Source organism: Lithohypha guttulata (assembly GCF_036872675.1).
Source record: "Lithohypha guttulata strain CCFEE 5908 chromosome Unknown scaffold_2, whole genome shotgun sequence".
In the NCBI taxonomy this organism is placed as follows: domain Eukaryota; kingdom Fungi; phylum Ascomycota; class Eurotiomycetes; order Chaetothyriales; family Trichomeriaceae; genus Lithohypha; species Lithohypha guttulata.
Genome location: NW_027042751.1, coordinates 3,475,744 through 3,496,803, shown reverse-complemented (window position 1 = coordinate 3,496,803; position 21,060 = coordinate 3,475,744). Strand labels below are relative to the sequence as shown.

The window sequence follows — 21,060 nt, the reverse complement described above, 5'->3', positions numbered from 1 at the left end:
TTTTCAGTACTTTACGTTACTCGACAAGTCGTGCCGGCCTGCTTAGACGGAAGCTAATTCCGGGTCTAGCGAGACGCCATCGTCAACCCTTCAAACCAGCTCGAACCTTGACGAACATTGTATGTGTACCAATGCGTGTCGAGAGAGGGTCTACGAGTGTTCAACGGGGCGTTAAACAGGTCGACATTATATCATCAGTATGTGGCCAAGGGATAGCAGTCTTGCTTCCGCGAATCCGGGCTTCCTCAAGCAAGAGCGCATCCTCATCATGGAAGGCTCAAGGGAAGTTCCTGGCCTTCAATTTGAAGTGAGGTGGGTCTTCTCCAATATCTACTGCTTCCCCGGCTCTGAACCCATGCCGCCTCGTGCTCGCCGATCACCAAGTAGAGTTCTTCTTATGTGATATCCCTGCCAGTAATTAGCCATCACACATATCCACTTTGCACTCTTGACTTGCACTTACTCGGGTAGCGTTTCTCCTGGCAGGGAGTTGAGGTAGGGATTGGAAAGTGATTCGCTTTTCTGAGATTCTTCATGAATCACTCGAGGATATCAGTGTGTTGGAAGTCATCTCGCTACACCCGAGAACACTCCATAGGGACTGAAGACGAAGTCCTTGTTGAGGTGGAGTGCTCTTGTAGTGCCAGACCAAGGCTTCTAGTGCAAGATAAGAGTAATCGATCACCCTGGTTTGAGTTTTAGTAAAACACTGTATTGTTCTCACAACACGTTCTCCTTCGTTTCCTGTCAATCCATCCCCATCTTCGCTGTTATGTAACCTCGCCATAATGTTTCATTGTTGATAGCTGACTTTTGTCCCCCATGCTGATAACCTTATTACAACGCTTTTGCTTTTTGACACGTCTGATACCTGCCATTTGTTGAGTCCTTCTTTATGTTTGATTGTGTGCGAATTAGCATAGCTTACCGCTCTTTTCTCGGGTTGTACAATAACTATTGACGCGACATGCTTTAATCCCAGCAAGGTATCTCCAAAACAGTTGCGCATCCATCATCCCTACCAGACGATCGACGAATATCGTCAATACCACAAGCCCAGCCGAATCGGCGAGTGAATCGATCGAACAACGTTGCAGAGATGGGTTGTGCAGCCTCCAAGCCTGACCCGAAAGTCAAAGAGGCAGACATTCAAAATGACAAAATCGATAGACAGATACGATCGGACAAAAAGAGCGAATTAAGAACAGTTAAGATACTACTTCTTGGTCAGTGCATCTTAACGCCTGGTGGACCTGTGGACTGACCAATGCACTAGGTGCTGGAGAATCTGGCAAATCTACCATCATCAAACAGATGCGAATTATACATTCGAGTGGCTTCCAGGAAGACGAAAAGATTCATACTCGATCAGTTATTTACTCCAATATCCTCGTGGCATGCAAGGTTCTGCTCGAGATCGTTGACTCCCAAAAGATAGCGTTCGAGCATGAATCCACAGAAATTTATGCTGCTGTCATTGAGGAAGTGAACCCAGATGCCAACGCAGAAATTGTGTTCCGAAACAGTAATGTAAGAGAGGCCTTGTACAGGCTCTGGACAGATGCAGGTGTACAAAAGGCTGTGGCAAAAGGACACGAGTATGCACCCAATGACAATATGCATTATTACTTTGACAATCTCGATCGTCTATTCGATCCGAATTGGATGCCAACGGACCAAGATATACTTCATGCTCGTTTGAGGACAACTGGCTTAACCGAAACTTTCTTCGACCTAAAAGACATTTCATTCAGAATGATGGACGTCGGTGGTCAAAGGTCTGAAAGAAAGAAGTGGATACATTGCTTCGAAGGTGTCCAGTGTCTGCTATTTTTGGCCGCGTTGTCAGGTTATGATCAGTCTTTGCTTGAGGATGTCAATGCAAACCAAATGCACGAAGCCTTGATGCTTTTCGAATCATTGATCAATAGTGACTGGTTCAAGGATAAACCAATCATTCTATTCCTGAACAAGATCGACCTCTTCCGAGACAAGCTGAAGAAGTCCCCTATAAGGTTGCACTTTCCTGACTACCAGGGCTCGGACACAAATGAAGTTACAGCGCGACAATTCTTTGCAAATAAGTTTCGAGCAATTAACAAGAACGCGAACCGTGAGATTTACATCCACTTTACAAACGCGACGGATACCAACCTGCTTCGAACGACTATGCAATCAGTCCAAGATATCTTGATTCAAAAACAGCTCAATCGACTTATTCTTGTAGGGCGAGCCTTAGGGAGTGAGAGGATGTTGGTACCTACCCCGACCACAGACATGCGAAAACCTCAAAGCCTCGACAAAACAGCCTAAGCGCATGACTTCCAAGCTTGCAGAAACGCCAGGATCAAGTTGCGGTATGAGTCTACTATGGTCGGACTTGTATGTACCAGCCGACATACTTGATCTCTCAGATGGACAGGCTCCGACGACTATTATTGATGGACGCAGGCGCATCATTATCGTTGACGGCTTGCAACTCTCGTTCCTGATGGTACCGGAGATCGCAGCATTTATTGCACCGCAAAGTATGCTGAGCTTACTCAAGTGTTTTTGCTCAAGCCCTCGGTCAGTTGAAGACACGGCGCCAAGTGAAGGATTTCCTTCAAAGCAAGCAGCCAGGTTATTCTTAGATGCGGAATGGCACGATCAGACACCACGTACGACCATTGTGATGCGACGTCGGAAGACTGTGGCGCCATAGGCTTGGGTTTGGGGCTTGCGTGACCAACACTGAGCCTGCTGCAATGATCAGCTCTTCACTGATTCATCACCAAGAAATCGAGTACGAAGGTGCGGCGATTAGTGCTATCATCACCATCTTGTCGATCACTCCTGCAAGCATCACGAAACACCTCCTTCTTGCAGACTGCGTAAGGTGATCCTGGACAAACTAAGCTCTAGTGCATGCGGGGAAACTCCACTTTTGTGCTTACCGAGTATTTTAGGGCGAGCAACAAGCGAGTCCACGTCCATCACGATTTCAAGCACATTACCGGACGATTTTCCTCAACACAAGGACATTTTCGGCCAATGTCTTGCGCAACATGATCTGTGCCGTTATCCCATTTTGTGAGGTTTGTGTCGAGCAGCCGACCATTCCTTTTTTTCCGGATATGAGGATGGTCACAGGCCAACCTTGTGAAGCCACTCATGTCAGAGGACTCCTCGGGCATTTCTACGCATATCAGATGGTCGGTCAGACACAGCCAAAAAGTCCGGCTGTAGCCATACATATGATAACTACGAATCCCAAGTTGCGCTTGCTGCCCATTTTTTCAGATTGCTCCTCCATCTCATCGTCCCTCGACAAAAGCGTCGCAAGCACAACAGCAACACAAAGCCGTCAAAAACGAGATTGTCACTGAATCTTCAAACAAATCCACTTCTACACCGACGCCCACGCAATCATGTCAGGCACATTCGCTATGCCTCACCAGCTGACAGGCGGTGCAGGCTACAAAGCCAACTCCACCTCTGACGAATGGCTCCGCAAACACAGTGGTTTCTACCGCAAGCACAGCGCCGCCTCAAGCGCCCAAGAAGGCGACCGTCGCGCTTCCCAAGCCAGCACCGACCTCAACGCTCAAGCCGCAGAGGCCGTACGAAACGTTGAGGCTGAGCGCAGAGGTTCAGCGACTCTTCACACGGCAGCCGGCGGCGCAGCCACCGCAAACAGCAGAAAGGGAAGCGTTGTTGTGGCGAGTGATGCTGATAGGAGAGACAGTCTTGTTGGCATGGAGGCTACAGCTGGAACGCAGATGGATCCTGGCCGAAGAGGAAGTACAAGTCTCGCGAGTGATTTATTGAAGAAGATGAAGGGTAACAAACAATAGTAGGACACCTAACCGATGCAGCTATTGGGATAACGAAGAAGAGAGTGATGATGACGTGAGCATACCCAGAGTAGTATTGTGCAGTGTATTAATTATCATACGAAGTAGATGAGTTTAATGATGACTTGTTCACCACTTTCACGAAACAGCCGGGTGTTTTAACACAGCTTCTCCAAAATCGTTGAGCAGTATTGGCTCTGCAAAATCAATCCTTCTCTTTACTGATTGAACCAACCCCATGAAGACACTTGCGTGGCATCACATGAATGGATACTGTAGCAACGCAACCGTCAGTACAAGTCAGGCTGGAATCCCGAAGTCCATACATCTCGAGCAAGGCCGCTCTACAATCCAGCCTTCGTAGGCTTAGGCTTCTCCAGCTCCCTCAAGATATCCGCCTCCAGCTTCTCCGGGCTCGTCAAGCTCGCCCATCTGTTCACGACCTTCCCGTCTCTACCGATCAAGAACTTCTCAAAGTTCCACTTGATTCTCTTGAGACCCATCATTCCAGGTTTCTCGGCTTTCATCCACTCCCACACAGGTTCTGCATTTGAACCATTCACGTCTGTCTTTCCCAACACAGGAAAAGTCACGCCATAGTTGAGCTGACAGAACTCTTGGATCTGCTCGTTGGAGCCAGGATCCTGGTTGTTGAACTGGTTGCAAGGAAAGCCGAGGATGACAAAATCATTCTTGTATTGCTCATTTGCTTGTATCTTCTTCCAAAGCGACTCTAAGCCACCGAATTGAGGTGTGAAACCACATTTCGAGGCAGTATTCACGGCTAGGATGACTTTGCCTTGATGCTGGGACAGAGGGTATTCTTGCCCTTTCTTGTCCTTTGTCTTGAACTCGTAGAAGGAGGTAGCGCTCGCCATGTTTTCGGCACTCGCTCGAGGGAACGAGGTACTATTGAAGAAATTTCTCAACGTTGTTCTTGATCTTGCTTGTTGATTGAAGCGTTCAGCGCGGACCGGAAGATGGTAAGATTGTTTGACCGAACTGCAGAAGTGGTAACCTTGTGTGGCGCTTACACGTGAGACTGTCGTCGATGTCGTGATTAGCTGAAGGTAACGCGATGGCCTAGTGGTTATGAAGCTGCGTGTAATCAGGCGCTCGTATATCATGAAACCTCGGCTGGTGCTCTTCCTCGCTTGCCGTCGACTTCTCTGATGCCAGAAAGATTGGTCCCGAACTGTGCTGACGTGTTACACTACCAGGTATTCAAGACTCTCGTCCGTTGTTGTCTCCGTAACTCCCAAAGCGTGTTGATCAGTCTATATATTGAGACTGCATAATCAGGAATCAGAACTTGCTGGGATACGATCACATGCTAACTATGACCTCAGAGAGATCCAATCATGGCGCCTGAGGTCTCAGGTCTAAACTAATCCACCGAACAACTTGATGCCTTAGGCAGTCACTTAATCTTTAGAAAAAATCTGGCAGGCAAGGAAGTCTGAATCCTTGACGTAGCTTTCCCTGCTAGCATGCTGATATGCATATTTGCTCACATTTCGACGGATGTGTGCGGCGAAACACTTCCGAAGTCGACAAAGTACTCTAGGAAATCTCACCCGGCAGAAGAATATTTCTCTACATAAAAGTTGTTACTCTCTGCCACACAAGTTCCTATCATTTTTAAACGGTGATATGCGAGTAAAACACAAGCACAATGCACCATTTTCAGTCAGATCTAACGGCGATCGTGTAGTGTGAATGGCACGAAACGTTCACACCCTCAATACACATGAATAGTACTTTATACGGAGGAAAGAGCGACGAAGGGTTGGAAGGTTCTAGCGTAAACTCTTCCCAAATCTAGACCCTAAAGGTGCCCAGAGCTTGAATTCAATGTTCTGTAATATTACGGTATTGATGCCTACCTGCCAGGCTCTTTTTGGGCAGCAGTGTGTCGGTGTTTTGGCAGGAACGATCCGCTCAATACTGTCTATATGCCTATCCTAAGATGGATCTGTGATCAAACGCACTGATCTCGCAGGCGACTTTATCCAACCCCTTGCTATAGCCAGCGCGTGGGTGTGAGTCGTTTCTAAGGAACGTGATGTACCAAGTTTACCCGAAGCCCATGCTGTACCGCAGTCGGTGGCTCCGATACAAGCCAGTAGCACAACGGAAAATCCACGTTTTTTTGACGGTTCTCCATTGCTGAACTTTATTCCGAAGTGTACGTTACGTTTCAAAGCTTCCTCCTGGTCCGAGGACTCGCCATGAAGACGACAGATGCTTTCGTCAGCCTTCTCTGCTGACTCCGATTCACCCTTCAGCAGATTCAAGATCACCAACAGAAATCTTCGTTCAGGGTTGCTCGCTGGTCGATAGAAATTATGCTGCGTAACACGGGCCAGATAGGTCCAGGTAATGTGTCTCGCTTTGCTCAAGAGAAATACAACTTTTTTCCTGTCCTCGAATCAGCAGCAATCGCACCCGAACAGCCGACATCAATTGGACCCATTTTGGATCCTGAGAAGATTGATGAGCCTTTGGCCGGATATTCTGAGACTACTCACAGCAGTGTCTTTGGACCACATACATCATTGGACAGTGAGACATCGATACCAGCATTGCCTCAAGGTTTCAACGATCGCTATCTGTATCCTTCGCTTTGCAAAAATGAGCATATGCGACTCACGATGTTGTGGTATTATACAAGAGGTCTTCAGGAGGATGCCGAACTACTTCAGAAATTGTCTCAAATACTGGAGATGGTCAAGCAATTCTTGGGTGGTTGGGAAATTGGGATCATCGGCATCGTCGAAGCTGAAACCTTTTCCCGTATTGTTACCACGAACATGTCATTGGCTATGATACCACGCCGGGAGAGCCCCTGCTCCCACACGATAAACCAGCATCCGGGAACAGTCTTCACGGTCAGAGACATGTTGGAGGATTGGCGATTCAAATTCTCACCACCTGCTGAATATGGTGGACTGAGGTCCTACGCTGGTACCCAAGTATTGTTGACTCGACACGATGGCGAAACCGTCAATTTTGGTTCCCTTTGTCTTGCCAGCCGTAGTGTTCAAGCTCCTTTAGACGACAGCCAAAAGCGCAGCCTGATCCGAGCCGCAAACATGGTTAGCGGAGAATTGGTGTCAAGGTGTAGATTACGCCGCTTGAAAGAGCGACAGGTTATGATGGACGTGCTAAACCGACTTCGTTCCGATGTCCACCAGGGCAACATTGAAGCATCCACAATCGAGGCTCTAGCACAACAATACCCAGATTCTGAGGTCAGTATCGTTCACTTGCGGAATAACGAATTTGATCTTCCATCAGCAATCAAGGTAACGCTCGAATCTGTTGAAGGTGGGTTTTGGGAGGATGACGCTTTCGTCAAGAGCAAAATCGAAGCTGCACGATGCTCGTATGAACCGTGCGATCGCCCAGTACGCGCTGTCATTGGTCAGATCACACCCAATGACCAGCTTTTGATTGTATCTACCTACAACATACGCTATATATTCGACGACCTCGATGTGTGGTTTACCGAGCAGGCAGCATCTATCATTCATGATGTTCAGCAAGCACGCTACCTCAAAGAAGCACTGGCCGCTAAGGAACGCTTCTTGTCCTCCATAAGACACGAGCTGAGGACGCCTATTCACGGAATACTTAGCAGCGTCGAGCTGTTGGGCGACGAGCTTCGGGCACGGAACCTGCTGACCGGCGTTACTTCTCAACAAGAGGCACCTCTGGACTCTTTCCTGAAGACAATTCGCTCTTCTGGAACCGAGTTGATGACAACTGTGAACAACATACTTCGACTCAATGCAATTTCGGGTCACAGTCTGGATACGTCTGCAGTAGACTCAGTATACGACCTACGATGTATCGAAGCCGACCTGCTGGACGAGACATTGGGTAATTACTCCGAAGAGGCACTTATGGGCTTATCCATACGATTTGAAAGCTCTCTTGCTGGTTCCACTATCGTTGGCATCGACTGGGAAATGGTCAAAGAAATATTGAAAGCGCTACTCTTCAACAGCGTTGCTGCAACTCAGGTTGGCAGCATTATCGTTACAACAACCTCGACCACAACCGACAACTTACTGACTTTTGATGTTACCGATACTGGACTTGGCATTGCAGAAAGAGACCACGATAGGATTTTTGTGGCATTCGAAAAATTACAAGAATACTCTAAAGGTGCCGGACTCGGTCTGAGTCTCGCAAGTCTTATGGCGTCCGCATTGAAGGGAAAGCTGTATCTTGTCTCGTCTCAGGAAGGAGTCGGCTCTCGTTTCCGCCTGGAGATACCCTATGTTGAGGTTGACACTGCTGCCAGGCCAACCATGCCAGTGCGCCACGCAACACGCAAGACCCGCCATGTCCCACATACCTTTCACATCATGAAAGGACCATCGAAGAATCTCCATCTGCTCTCTCATCTGGAGGAATACCTGAAGTCTTGTGGTTTGGAGAAGAGCGACGTAGCCGAGGGATCTTTGATCATCTTGAGCGAACCAAACCCTTTAACTGGCTATGACGACTGCCCTATACACCTACTTGAGAATCCCCATCCTGTCTTCATCGTGAAGTCTGCTCCTACTGACGACCACTTGCGAGCTTGTCTGCTGGACGCCCTGAAACCACACCACATATCTATCCTCACCGGCCCCTTCTTCGCAGCTCGGCTCGACGACATCCTTGCCGAAGCCGATGAAGCTATCGCAAAGCATGAACGGCCCGACCCTACACCCCAGCCACTCATCCATTCACCAGATGCTCAGCCTCGCTCCAACAGCAACGCAAGCACAGATACCAATTCTTGCGAAGCAACACCACCACCGACCCCAATCGTCGAGTTAGAGAGATTAGTCATCAGTACCCCAGCTCCTCCGACGCCAAAACCTATCAAAGTCCTCCTAGTCGACGACAACAATGTCAATCTCTCCGTCCTGCAGTTCTTCTGCAAAAAAAGAAAATTCGAGTTTGGCTCGGCAGTGAACGGTAACCAAGCCGTCGATTTGTTCCGTTCAATGATCAAGCGGCAGACATTCACGTTAATCCTGATGGATCTGCAGATGCCTGAGTGCGATGGGATCTCGGCGACTAAGCAGATTCGCGCACTTGAACAACAGGAATGCCTTCCGAGGTCGATTATCTTCATGATTACAGGACAGGATTCTGTGGCTGACAGGAAAGCGAGTTTCGAAGCGGGCGTTGATGAATTTTTCTGCAAACCAGTGAGTATGAAGAGATTGAGTCAGGCTATTTCGCAATGGTTTCCCGAGGCTGCTGTGTCGTGAACGGTAGATCATGTTGCGTGAAAGGCGTCTCATACACAGTTGTGGGCCAGTCTTGCTTTAGCATGGCGCTATGGTGCAAAAAAGAAAAGGAGTTTTGGTCATTACTAGACAGTGGTGGGCTTTGGTGATCATGGAATTTTGAAAATATACCCTACCTCGATCTACACTTTGGATATGTGCTATAGTACTTAGCTTGGATTCTTTTCTCATAGAGCGTCAATAGATCAATATTGGAATACACTACGTATCACATCTTGACTCTTAGCACCTTCTGCATAATCATGGGACTTCTCTTTCTTCTTCTCAACCCTGAACCTGACTCTGCATCTTCTCAGTACGCACAGCCTGACCCCTCTCCTTCCTCAACACCTCCGCAGCAGGAACCTCCTCACCAATAGGCAGAATATCTGGCACCGGTCCAAACGGCGTAATCGCATACGGGTTAATCTGACCATGACTCCTCGTATAATGTCGTTTTATATGCTCAAACTGTGTCGTCAAAGGTCCAAAAGCCTCCACGTTCCAGTACAGGTTCTTGACCCAGCGGTGAATAGCCGGATATCCCGACCTGATATCGCGGATATTACACTTGAAGTGCTGGACGTAGACGACGTCGAAGCGGATGATGGTCGTGAATAGTCTGACATCTGCTTCGGTGATTTTGTCGCCGTGGTAGAAGGGACCTGGCGAGGTGGAGAGGTGTTCTTCAACGCGGTCGAGGGATTTGAATAGTGTTTGGACGTTTTTCTCGTAGGCTTCTTGGGAGCTCGCGAAGCCGGATTTGTAGACGCCGTTGTTGATGTCGTTGTAGGTCCAGTCGTTGGCTTCTTCGATTGTGCTCTGGAGATTTTTGGGGAAGAGGTCGACGTTGGGAGTTCGGTATTTCTCTGGTAGGAGGTCGTCGAATTCGGTGTAGAACATGCGGATGATCTCGGCGGATTCGTTGCTGACTACGGTTTCATTCTTCTTGTCCCAGAGGGTGGGGACGGTGAAGCGGCCGGAGTAGTCCTTGTCGGCTTTGAAGTATAGCTCGCGGAGATGCGAAAATTCTGGGTGTAGAGGGTCTTTGGTTACGTTCTCGCCTGGAACGTCATCTTCGTCGTCTTGCTTGAATCGCCAGCCTGTGAGGGGCATGTTAGTCTTGACATCCTCGATATAGGGCGAACGCAAGCGGGTGGTACGACGTTCCTCTGCCATATTCCCGTCGGGCAGCGTCTGCTACGCTTGTGATCTTACCTTTCTCTCCCATGTGCCAATGTACACTTGTGAATGGGATGATGTCCTCAAGCCCCTTCAATTTCCGGACAATCAAGGCTCGGTGTGCTGGCAACACTCAGTCAGCTTCTACCTATAATCTTGGTTTGACGTGGGCACTGGCTTGTCGACCAGAATTTCCTGACTTTAACTCACCCCAAGGACACGCATAGCTGACATAGAGATGATACCTTCCCTTCTCCGGAGGAAACTCGGCACCTGGCTCTTTGGAGATAAAGTTGCGAAATTTAGACTGCTGTCGCTTGAACTCGCCGTCTTTCCCAGCATAAGACGTGATAGAACCTGAATCAGGTGCTTTGTCCTGTAGGGGCACGTGTCCCGTGTTAGCAAAGAGTTTGAGGGCGGGCTGGCACAGCCACAGCTCGCAAGAGCAGCAAGGAGAAGCCCAGCACAAGGACTTTAGAAGTGGGTCGGTTCATCATACCATGGCTTTGTTGACCTGTGATGAGGTGAGATACCTTCTAGTTGAGGAAGATAATGGCACTGGTCTTGCACTGATGTGATTCAAGAGTAGTGATGCGCGAAGGACGGGTCTTGATGCGATGTGCACTTTGAACATGAACCAAAGCTCTGCAGAACGAGGCAATCCCACAGCAAGCAAGACTTATGGCTCTGATTATATGTATCGAAATATTTCTGTTTCAGGTAATGCTTTCAAAGCCAAATGCAGCATGGGTAATTAGGTGTGGGGAAGCAATTGCACCAGTAGTGAGGTCACGATGCTAAAGTGGCAAACGTGGACCTTCGGCTGCTTACTCGAACATGAGCAATCAGGAGTTGACAAACCGTGGACAATTCACTTCTTCGGCTTGGTAATATGTGGTGTTTGGGCGCTAATGGATGAAGAGTCGCCTAAGACCTCGATTACGATACTCAGGTCGCCAAGTCTACTTGTCTATGAATTGCGCTTCCACTTGGAAAGACTTCGCTCTCTATCCCATGCGACAATCGCTCGCTCGCACGCCTGCCATACGGAAAATAATACCACTCGCACTATCACCCAGCATATTCGCTGCCATCTACTTTCTGTATTTGACCATAACATAGGGTACTTCAACGTCTTCTTCCGTGGCATCCTCAGCTGTGATCTCGAAAATAACGTTCTTTTGATGTTCTGGGATAGGCTTTTTACTTATTGTCTCGACCAGCTTGCTCATCTTCAATGGCATCCTATCCTTCGTCTTGCTTGGTGGGTAGAAGCTTGCATATAGTAGACTGACACCGGAGCTGACCATGGTGATCGACAAACCAAGTTCTTCAAAGTGTTTGAGGAACTCCGTGAGCGTGATGTCGTCGACCTCGAATCTGTCCCAAAGCTTGTCAACTGTGACATCTCCATTCTTGCCTTTGTATGTGCCCTTGGGACTTGCGATAGGTTCGCTGAACCCAAAGAAGGGCAAAGCTAGATTGATGAAACCGTTCTTGTACTGTTCGATGTCGTCCTTGCCATCGACAATCTTGTAGAGCTCCAAGATTACAAGACCTGTAACCAACGCTGTCGTGGTGGCAATTGCCGGAATGATTTTTCCTGCAATAAATTTGGTCTTGTGTCGGTCTGCGAGTGTGATGCCGTAGTTCATGGCTCTCAAATTACTTGCCGCAGTGATAAAATCGATGTGGTGGTTCGAGTCGTCGTCCTTCTCGAATTCAACTACATTTAGTCGAAACCCTGGCATTGATTTCGGATTTGGTAGAGAAGTAATGATCTTGTTCAACTCGTCTTGGTCGTCAAAAGCGGGTTGGTTGGCATTAGGATCGGGCTCCTTTTCGTCAGCCTGAATCTTCACGTTGGCATCAGGCCTAAATTCGGGGATCATCATGCTGTCCATGACCTTTGCATAGTCCTTGGGAGACAGCTGTGGCACCTTGATGTTGAAATTATAGGCGTGCAGAGCCGCGGCATGAATGACAAAGCCCATATGTGTCTCATCAGAAGTGCTGAATTTAAGTGGCGTTGGGCATCGTTTCGGACCTGACCAAAAATCGGCTCCCGACGACGTCTTTGCGTCGTTGGGGAAGTTGTAGAGCAATTGCTGGATAGCGTTGTTGTATTGTTTTTCGAATTGCATGCGCGCCCAGGCGATACAATCATTATAGTCCGATGGTTTATCCGAGACCAAGAAGTCCTTTAGACTGTCGAGTATCTGCTTCTCATTGCCCTGCTGCTTGAGTGTGGTGTTGATGTAGTCAGGTTGTGTCAGGTAGAGATTAACGACCTCAGGTGGCCCAACAAAGTACGACTGGAACAAGTCCCTTGCCCAGGCGATGGTGTGTTCGATCTTGTTGGGGAAGCTGCGTAAAGTGCACATGGGGAATGACTGCTCTGGTGGGTCCTGTGAGCTAGAATAGGATTCTGTGAGGCGAGGCAGAACGACTTGTGTATTGCCCTTGGTGCCAAGGGTGCCACTTTCTAGCAATGGCTTCATGAAGAAGACACAACGACGATCAACGTATGTTCTGGCCTCGACGTTGTCCAAAGCATTTGTCACGAAGTCCAACTCGGCCCAGAAATTTTCGTCGAAGACATCTTCAGAGTCCGGGCCTATACGATCTGTCATGGTCGTGATCTTACCCTTGAGATCGGGGTTCATAGCTTGTACTGCTGCAGCAGCACAATCGCTCTTCTGCTTGCCCACGTCTTTTGGTCGGAAAAGGAACTGTCGATTGAGATTGCTCTTTTCGATAGAATCGTTGTCAGTGGCAGTGATGTGACCGTTCGGACCAGAACCAAGACCAATCATAGCATAGTTCTTGAGCATTTCACAGCCAATGGCTCCACAGCCGACCAAGAAGTTGCGGACATTAGAGATCTTGTCTTGGAATTCGCGTCCAAAAACGGCAATCTGACCATCGTAACGGGAGTTCTGAGGCTGGCAAAGTTCTTCTGAACGCGCGACCGATGAGGGAATTGACTCGAGCGAATCGAAATACATCCATTGTCTGACGGGAGTAAATTTTCCTGACACTGCCTTTAGGACCTCTTGAGCTGTTAAGCCACCAAAAAAGGCAGCCATTGGACTGAGATCACCTCGCGCCTGGTAGCTGAGCTCGGTGATGACTTTGCTATCGAATTCGACTTCGATGCCTGCTTCTTTGGCAACCTTATTGGCAAGGTCGAGAACAGTTTTCGCATCGGCGTCGTTGTGCGGTCTAGGCATTTGTCCTCCATTCTGCTCAGCAAAGGCGTGCAGTGCTTGGATACCGACATGCAGCTGTTGTGGTCGGTCAAACTTCGCAAAGTCTGAGATCATAAGTTCAGGGCTCTTCAGCTGTTCCGATAGTGGTTGGAAGTCCAGGATCTTGGGCATCTTGACTTGAGAGAAAAGGCCACCTCCCTGATATTTGCCCAGTCCGGATACGTCACCGATGGAGAAACTGTAGGGGCCCTTGACGGTAATCTTTCGAGGGGGAGCAGCATTCAACCCATCCATACCCTTGATCTCAGCAAATTCGATAAAGTCGCCGTCTTCGAGGCCGTGTCTGGTCTCGTCTAAAGCCGACACCAGACCAGAATCGTCTATGTCTGCGATTATGCCACTTATTGGGTTCTCACCGGTGGCGTCACCAATTGTAAAATTCTTGCCGAAATCGTTGAAGATGTAACCGAACAGACCGAAGGTATCTGCGACGGTAAGGTAGATTCCATTCTGGTGACAGAAGTCTGCGATTTTCAATTGCTCTTTTAGGGGGGTGTTCGTTAGGACGACGACCTGATAGTTCTTCAATTGTGATAGATCGTCTGTGAGGGACTGCGATTCGTGGACAGACACTGGAGTGTAGGAGTTCAATTCGGCGACTCTGGGAGCAGTGACCTGGGCTCTCGATTTACCAACATCCTCAGGATGCAAGAAGAATTGGGAGGAAAGATCAGCAATGGCAGCAGGATGTGGATCGTGTAGGGTCAGAGACTTGACACCAGCGAGAGCAATGTTCTTTGCGATCTCTACGCCCAAACCTTTCAGTCCGCTTATGAGGATGTTTGATGAACCCATGCGCTTCATGGCCTCATGACCAAGCACGTACAGCTGTCTGCTGTACAGCGACTCATCTATCTCGCCATTCTTTAGTTGCTCGATGGCAGCCTCTGGCTGGTCCACCTCCATTACTGCGTCGCCTTGAGTATTCATCTTTTTCTTTTCGGGTTGTGCTAAATCTTCAGACGACGCTTTTCTCTTGGTACCAGCCCGAAGAGAAAGTTCTGGTTCGGCGTGAGGTGAAATGGTGACGGTGGCCTTGCCTCACGCAAGACCGGCGATGGAGGATTGGGAAGTTCTTAAGTGGTATGAAATGGATAAGTGACGTAGCGTAGACTTGAGCACAGCCTTGACTGCGGATTTGTAAGAGCAAAAGTGTAGCGACGAGTGCCTGCAAAAGTGTGCTCTGGGAATACTAGTACTTGCAGGGGCTGCCGTAAGTGTACTTAATCGCAGTAAAGGAACAGATATGCCTGGCTTTAGCTTGAGTAGTGATTGTGAAAGAAGATTCGCGAAGCTGGCGTGGTTCAAAGGAGAACAACCAGCAGCTAATTCGCTGGGGTTGTAGCCGCCTATAGGTTCCTATTTTTTTGTCCTTTCTGCCTAGAAACGAAAGCAACACTGACGACTTCAACGTGACTACAGAACAATACTGGAACGCGTCAAAACGGTAGGCGCGATCAGACCTTTGCTTCCACTCACGAAAAGAAAGACCGATCGTCGTGCATGCCCATTGACCATTTCGCGTCGATTTTTGCAGACGCGTCGGAACGCGTTGAGTTCAAGTTGGTTGAGGCTTCCCTAAAGCTCGAAGCGTCCTCCTGCACACCATTACTTGCTTCGAGATACTGGAATCAGACTTCAATGTCCATCGAGTTCTAAGATTGTATCCCACAAGCAGAGATCCCTCGAATTAGTAATGCTGGAAACTCCTCAGGCTGCGACCCTGTCATCTTTCCAGCCATGCTGCATGAGATTCTGCTCTCCCTGGCTGGCTTGTCCTCTCCTATATGGGATGACTTGAAAGCAGAGGACGATGACTCTTTGAGGAAACACACCTCGCCAGCGGAGCGAGAAATGTTGCAAACATTGGCAGAGCTTGCTGACTTGCACAGTAGACTAAGGGAAGCAACATCCACCCTGTCCAGTTCCCATCCCTCTCCTACCTGTCGAGCTGTCACCAATCGCATAGCTACATGCCACTTGCGAAGGTTTGTTAAAAAGGTCGTGGATGTTGAAACCTTGATTCTCCAGGAAGACGCCCAATATGTTGGCGCATACAAGATCGTTCCGTTGAGCACAATTGTGACTGAATTCCAGCCATGGGCCAGACCACTCCGTTGGCTCTCAAAATTGATGCAGCTTTTACAGTCGCCTACCTCCCTACCTTGTTCCGCAGCCAAATTGTTTGCTTTTCTGCACAAGGAAGGCCAAACTGGCTACACGGACATCAAGGATTTGTCGGGGGACCTTCTAATAACCGCTCAGCAGGCATGGGTGCAGAGTCTTACCCCCTGGCTGCTCTATGGACAGTTGCCAAACTTTGGTGCAGCTGATTTTATGATCCATTCAGTGCAGGCCAACAACGATATAGAGTATATCTTACAACCCAGTTTAATTCCATACTTCATTACTACAGGTGTTGCAGATGCCATTCTAGCAGTTGGCAAGACTCTTAATCAGATCAAGTCTCGGCTTTGGTCTGGCCCTCAGCACAACCGCACCTCTAGCAACATGTGTACTATCTTGATGCCAGCATCACTGAACCAGATCAAGGCGCTTTCCTATCCTTTACAGCCTAACGCTATCACGCATGCCATCGAATCTATCAACGACGCCATCTCGCAGGCTGCTTTGTCCCATTTGCTGCCTATGAACATGATCCTCGATTTTCTAACCATTGCTCACGATTATGTACTACTTCGAAAAGGTGAATTCTCTGCATCTCTGATCAAGCAGGCAGAAGAATGTCTGGTCGCTAGCCAAGCAACAACAGCCACGTCGAAAGCAGCACGAAAGCCAAGCGGGCTCGAATTCTTGACGTTCAACGAGGCTGACGTGTCAAATGCCCTCAGCAAGACCTGGTCGGAACTATCTACCTTTCTTTCGGACCATGAATTTGACGATCCTTTACGCGAGAAAGCCTCTTCCTGGCTACGTCTGAAGATGAGTTCGTCCTCACTGCCTATCAGCACCTTGCTACCCAGACCAGCGAGTCTAGTCCTAGAACTACCCAACGATTCCCCGTTGCACATCTTTGTCTCGTCTTCAGATCTGCAGCGGTACTCGACGCTGAATGCGTACCTGGTGTCTCTGCGCCGTGCTGAAGCACAACTTGCCAAGCTATGGGCAATACCAGCATATCGCAGGTATCGGACAATACCCACTGCCTCATTGAGCACTACGAGAAAGAGCCAGCAGCAGGTGCAAAGACGAAGTGCACGTGAGGATACAAGGAACCGAAGTATGCGTACTCACTGGGCATGCGCCAGTCAAGTTCTGTTCCTTCTATCAGAAACCTCCTCTTACTTCCATGGCGAGGTCTTAGACAAGAATTGGAACCAGCTGCAGTCTTGGCTATGGTCAACCCCAACTACTCGCCCAACCTCATCACAACCGTCCTCAAGGCCAACGACGGCCTCTTCCAAACTTTGTGCTATGCGTGAATCAACTGAGTCGGTGAACTCACGCCGCAGAGATGACCCAAGAATTATTGCTATCGCTCATCGAAGATACCTCGAGGCACTATATCATTCCCTTCTTCTGAGCAACGAGGCCTACATCAACGCCCTTCGCAGCTTGCTCAATACCATCGACCATTTCGTCGCTTTGTTCCGGCGCTTACAAGCTGTCAGGCAAAGCCTTGATCTTCAGCTGGATGAGGAAATACCGAATGCTTTGCCACAATATGCAAAGGAAGAGCAAGATCTAATGGCAGAACTGTCCAGGACTAACAGCACGTTGGCTAGCCGGGTGCACGAGCTGGTAACACAGATGAGAGAGGCGGACAAGCAGTACGAATCAAGAGATCTGAGCTCAGGTATTGCGGGCATAGCATTAACTTCTGGAACAGACGATATGTTTGAGCCTGTGAAAACACGCACGCTGGATCGCTTGCTGATGAAACTCGACTCCCTGGCAACTGACACCGAGGACGAGGTGTTCGAAGATGCACTAATTAATGCGGAAGACGATTGAGTATGAAGCCTTCGTTCAATAGTGAAAAGCTCGAATGTTCTTCATGTGCTCTATAAACTGTGTGCGCCATATCGCCTGCTAGAGAGTTTTCTCGCACGACTGACGTCCACTCTGCGCCTTGACCTTCAATATCAACCAGCCTCCCAGTTCTTTGAACATTGCTTGCTCCTTATAACACGTCAGTTAAGACTGCAAGAAGTCGAGCACCTGAGCATGTGAAGAGGGTTCCACTGCATCCTGGCGAACTTGCGGGTGGACTTGGTGATTTAGTCCGGCGGTAACGTGTTCGGATGCCAGCAGTTGATGATCATAATCCTTGAGTGTGGCCGAGGTAGGTATCATTCGCTCTGACGGGTCTCAGCACCACCTACTTGCATAGATCTTCGCCATTCTCTTTCAGAGAGGTCCCGGATCCTAGTTCTGCGAAACGTGAGGCTAAGAAGGTGCAAGTCGCGACTTTGTCCCGCAAAGAACGAAGCTGTCTAAGTATAGCCTCAACGTCCAACATAACCTCGTGCATCGTTGGTGTAACCGAGCTCGAATCATCCTTGGTGCCAACGTGAACACCACATCGCTTCCACATCATTAACAACGACTTCATCTGGTCAATGTTGACCTCCAGTGCCAAAACGGCGTCCACTATGTCATCATCGATGTGCTTCAATTGCACCAACATACCCTCTTTTGCTACATCTATGATGTGGCAGCCGGCAGGGTTGGCGAAGCTCACTTTGCCGGTCTGGTGTTATGTTAGTACAGTGATGAGGGAAGTCGAATATGGCTTACATACATATTCTTCAACAACCTTCGACAAATAGACCACATATGATCTCCAGAATGCCATTGTGGTCATTGAGATTGAGCAATGTGTTTCGACATCTGTCAAACAAATGTCGTATTCTTTCTCGGGTAACGTACTGTTGATGCCGCCAACGACGTCCTCTGGAGCAGACACAAATAGCCACGTTGATCGAACATCAGAGAGCTGCACTTTATTATAGACGGTGAATTGCCTGAGTGACCAAGGTTGACCCGAAGAGCGGTGATTCGGCTGTAGGTACCTCAGGCAGTAAGCACACTCCCAGCCTCGGTGGGCTTCGTCCTTGCTGCTGCTGCTGTCTTTCAGCGTCTGCCATCTCATACGTTGAGGTGCGATTTCGACTTCCCTTGCACGCACGCCGAAATGCATCAGTACATCACGCAGAGCGTCAAAGATCTGTAGTTCTGCGCAAAGACTGTTGTACAGAGCTTCTGTGATGGATAGACGCGCGAAAGAATGCTCCTGCTGTAGACGTATCATTAAGCGTCTTTTGTTATGCGGTAGCACTGTGTTCAATTGGTCTGCATCCACGACTTCAACGAACGTCCACGTTGACGAACTGGGATCGTGCCCAACCGACAGTTTGTCGGATGTGTCTATCTTTGTGAGATCCTCATCGTATGGAAGGGTCGATCTTGTATCCGTTGGTGCATGCTTGTGTGCATCAAGAGCCGAGTCGATTGCTGCCGGCTGCTGAAGTATCTGCAGTGACGGTGGCTGGCCCTGTGCAGAGAACAGATGTTTGCTGACATCCTCGAACTCCCTTGTCCGGATTCGGTCGTAACCTCTTCTTACAAGCGACGACGAGATCTTCAAAGGTCGCTGGATTTGACATTTATCCATCATGGTCAATTGATAGCAGATTTCAAATCGCGTGAGGCATGGGCGGCAAGAGATGGAAGCAAAGAAGCTTCACATCTATATACGTGAAGGGAGGACAAACGTGACTCGCGAGCACGACCCACAGGCACTCCAATGGGTCATACAGAGGTAGACGCATATGGTTGTCGACTCGTTGCGCCACGGCATGACAATGTAGCGATCTGTTATACATTTTGTTCTCTCCGCTGAGGCTGACTGATAGTTCAGAAGTCCCATGCGACACAAGGTAATCAACACAGCCCGTGGACGTTCCATCTCACACTCACCCTTGCTGCGGAGCACATCAACCAGCACAATTAACCAAGCATGACTTGTTCCCCAATACCAGAAGTAGAGGACTGAGAGCCATTCGACATGATGCGACTGTGCTTGTTTGATCCTCAACACGGAGTAAACGTGGAATCGGTTCATCGCAAACAGACTGAGAGGTCTGAGGCCGAAGTGTGCTATGCCAAGCTAGGATACGTTAGGCTGGGGCGGTCATCTTGACAAGAGCTCGACTCGAAAGCACAATTTGACTTGCTTCTTGCGTACAACTTTTACGGTTTTTCTTTATGCTGAGGCTGTTCTGTGGCCTCCAAGCCTTCCCACAACTGCTGGACGATGTTCCAATAACGCTCCCCATCCATTACTGCATGGGCCACATGCTTGCTTCCTACAAACTTCTCCAGCTGTACCAGCTTGGCAGCTTCTTCGCCTCTGTTCGACCTCAAGACCTCTTTCGCTTCTTGCGCGTGAGCTTCAACGTGAGTCCAGGGCACCAACTCATCGGTATCCGAGTATATATAGACTCGTTTCAGGCCTTCCTGCATAAACGACCCAGCAGAATCGTTCAGCTTCCGTCGCAACCCGGTCATTGAGCCTTCAATGCCCGCCAGCCTCCCTAAGGTGCCGACTGTTGACATACAACCATACATTAATGCGCCACCTAACATACGGACCGGTGCAGGTAGGGACGGGGGAAAGCCTTGCGACATTGCAGTCCAGCCTACACGTGCGGTGGGGATACTTGGCGCACTATCGATGACCACCGCCGAGATCGGAAGCAATTCGCCTGCACAGTGCAGGGCGTATGCATCAGCCAGCTGACAGCTAGTGAAGGCACCTCCGTTAGAAAAGCTGTGTAACAATATCGATGGTCTTCCTTTGGCGCCAGCTTCGAGTTCCTTGATGACTTTGACGGCTGGCTTCATTTCCTGCATTTGCCAAGCATTCGGTCGCCATATGAGATCGGGACCATCTTGTTTCAGAAGCAGGATTCGTGACTGAGGGTAGATTCGACGATAGGTTTCCGAATACTGTGCGATGTGCCTTTGACGCGCGTAGAGCCATGAGCAGATTATAATGAGGTCAGGTGAAGATGTCTTTTTCATGTTTTGCTGGTCTGAGCTTGTGTTTGGCCTGTAGTAGAAGATCTGCCCACCAAGTGTCTCGAAGCCTTTGATGTGTAGGTCGTTCGTGATTGACATGTCAAGTTGTAGAGTTGGAGCTGGACCGGTCATATCCATGACCATTGTTGCTAGCTAGGGCTGTCAGCTCCTTAGGGAGCAATGAGAACTTTGACGCGCCATCCTTGTCTATTGTTGTACCTGACCGAGAACTACGAAGGTGAACCCAGAACCAGTATGTACAACTCAGACATGAGCTGAACACACCCGGACTCGGAAGTGAAGACACGGCACTATTGACTAACCAGGCTAGATCTTCCACTAGTTCAGGATTAGCCTATCACTAAGAAGTGCTTAAACTCAAAAACATATATTTTGCTTCGTTTGGTCGTGAATTTGTTCTTCACTTAT

General features: G+C 48.9%; 9 protein-coding genes across 9 annotated transcripts; 4 read left to right on the top strand and 5 right to left on the bottom strand.

The window, feature by feature from the left end:
• Nucleotides 1-1,099: 1,099 nt before the first annotated feature.
• Nucleotides 1,100-2,313, top strand: LTR64_003381 (uncharacterized protein; the record flags this gene model as incomplete). The annotated part of the gene is made up of 2 exons (XM_064897739.1): nucleotides 1,100-1,226; nucleotides 1,277-2,313. 2 exons carry the CDS (start codon nucleotides 1,100-1,102, stop codon nucleotides 2,311-2,313), a joined length of 1,164 nt encoding a protein of 387 aa, XP_064756689.1.
• Nucleotides 2,314-3,410: 1,097 nt separating this feature from the next.
• On the top strand, nucleotides 3,411-3,836 carry LTR64_003380 (uncharacterized protein; the record flags this gene model as incomplete). The annotated part of the gene is made up of 1 exon (XM_064897738.1): nucleotides 3,411-3,836. The coding sequence occupies one exon, from the start codon at nucleotides 3,411-3,413 to the stop codon at nucleotides 3,834-3,836; it is 426 nt and encodes a 141-aa protein (XP_064756688.1).
• Nucleotides 3,837-4,180: 344 nt separating this feature from the next.
• GPX2 (Glutathione peroxidase 2) lies at nucleotides 4,181-4,714 on the bottom strand (the record flags this gene model as incomplete). Its single annotated transcript, XM_064897737.1, has 1 exon — nucleotides 4,181-4,714. The coding sequence occupies one exon, from the start codon at nucleotides 4,712-4,714 to the stop codon at nucleotides 4,181-4,183; it is 534 nt and encodes a 177-aa protein (XP_064756687.1).
• A 1,470-nt stretch (nucleotides 4,715-6,184) lies between these two features.
• LTR64_003378 (uncharacterized protein) lies at nucleotides 6,185-9,112 on the top strand (the record flags this gene model as incomplete). The annotated part of the gene is made up of 1 exon (XM_064897736.1): nucleotides 6,185-9,112. One exon carries the CDS (start codon nucleotides 6,185-6,187, stop codon nucleotides 9,110-9,112), a length of 2,928 nt encoding a protein of 975 aa, XP_064756686.1.
• Nucleotides 9,113-9,415: 303 nt separating this feature from the next.
• Nucleotides 9,416-10,361, bottom strand: ECM4 (S-glutathionyl-(chloro)hydroquinone reductase; the record flags this gene model as incomplete). Its single annotated transcript, XM_064897735.1, has 2 exons — nucleotides 9,416-10,233; nucleotides 10,349-10,361. 2 exons carry the CDS (start codon nucleotides 10,359-10,361, stop codon nucleotides 9,416-9,418), a joined length of 831 nt encoding a protein of 276 aa, XP_064756685.1.
• Nucleotides 10,362-11,406: 1,045 nt separating this feature from the next.
• On the bottom strand, nucleotides 11,407-14,514 carry UBA1 (E1 ubiquitin-activating protein; the record flags this gene model as incomplete). Its single annotated transcript, XM_064897734.1, has 1 exon — nucleotides 11,407-14,514. One exon carries the CDS (start codon nucleotides 14,512-14,514, stop codon nucleotides 11,407-11,409), a length of 3,108 nt encoding a protein of 1,035 aa, XP_064756684.1.
• Nucleotides 14,515-15,324: 810 nt separating this feature from the next.
• Nucleotides 15,325-17,559, top strand: LTR64_003375 (uncharacterized protein; the record flags this gene model as incomplete). The annotated part of the gene is made up of 1 exon (XM_064897733.1): nucleotides 15,325-17,559. One exon carries the CDS (start codon nucleotides 15,325-15,327, stop codon nucleotides 17,557-17,559), a length of 2,235 nt encoding a protein of 744 aa, XP_064756683.1.
• A 367-nt stretch (nucleotides 17,560-17,926) lies between these two features.
• LTR64_003374 (uncharacterized protein) lies at nucleotides 17,927-19,222 on the bottom strand (the record flags this gene model as incomplete). Its single annotated transcript, XM_064897732.1, has 2 exons — nucleotides 17,927-18,298; nucleotides 18,350-19,222. The coding sequence occupies 2 exons, from the start codon at nucleotides 19,220-19,222 to the stop codon at nucleotides 17,927-17,929; spliced, it is 1,245 nt and encodes a 414-aa protein (XP_064756682.1).
• Nucleotides 19,223-19,800: 578 nt separating this feature from the next.
• Nucleotides 19,801-20,775, bottom strand: LTR64_003373 (uncharacterized protein; the record flags this gene model as incomplete). The annotated part of the gene is made up of 2 exons (XM_064897731.1): nucleotides 19,801-20,156; nucleotides 20,199-20,775. The coding sequence occupies 2 exons, from the start codon at nucleotides 20,773-20,775 to the stop codon at nucleotides 19,801-19,803; spliced, it is 933 nt and encodes a 310-aa protein (XP_064756681.1).
• Nucleotides 20,776-21,060: the final 285 nt, after the last annotated feature.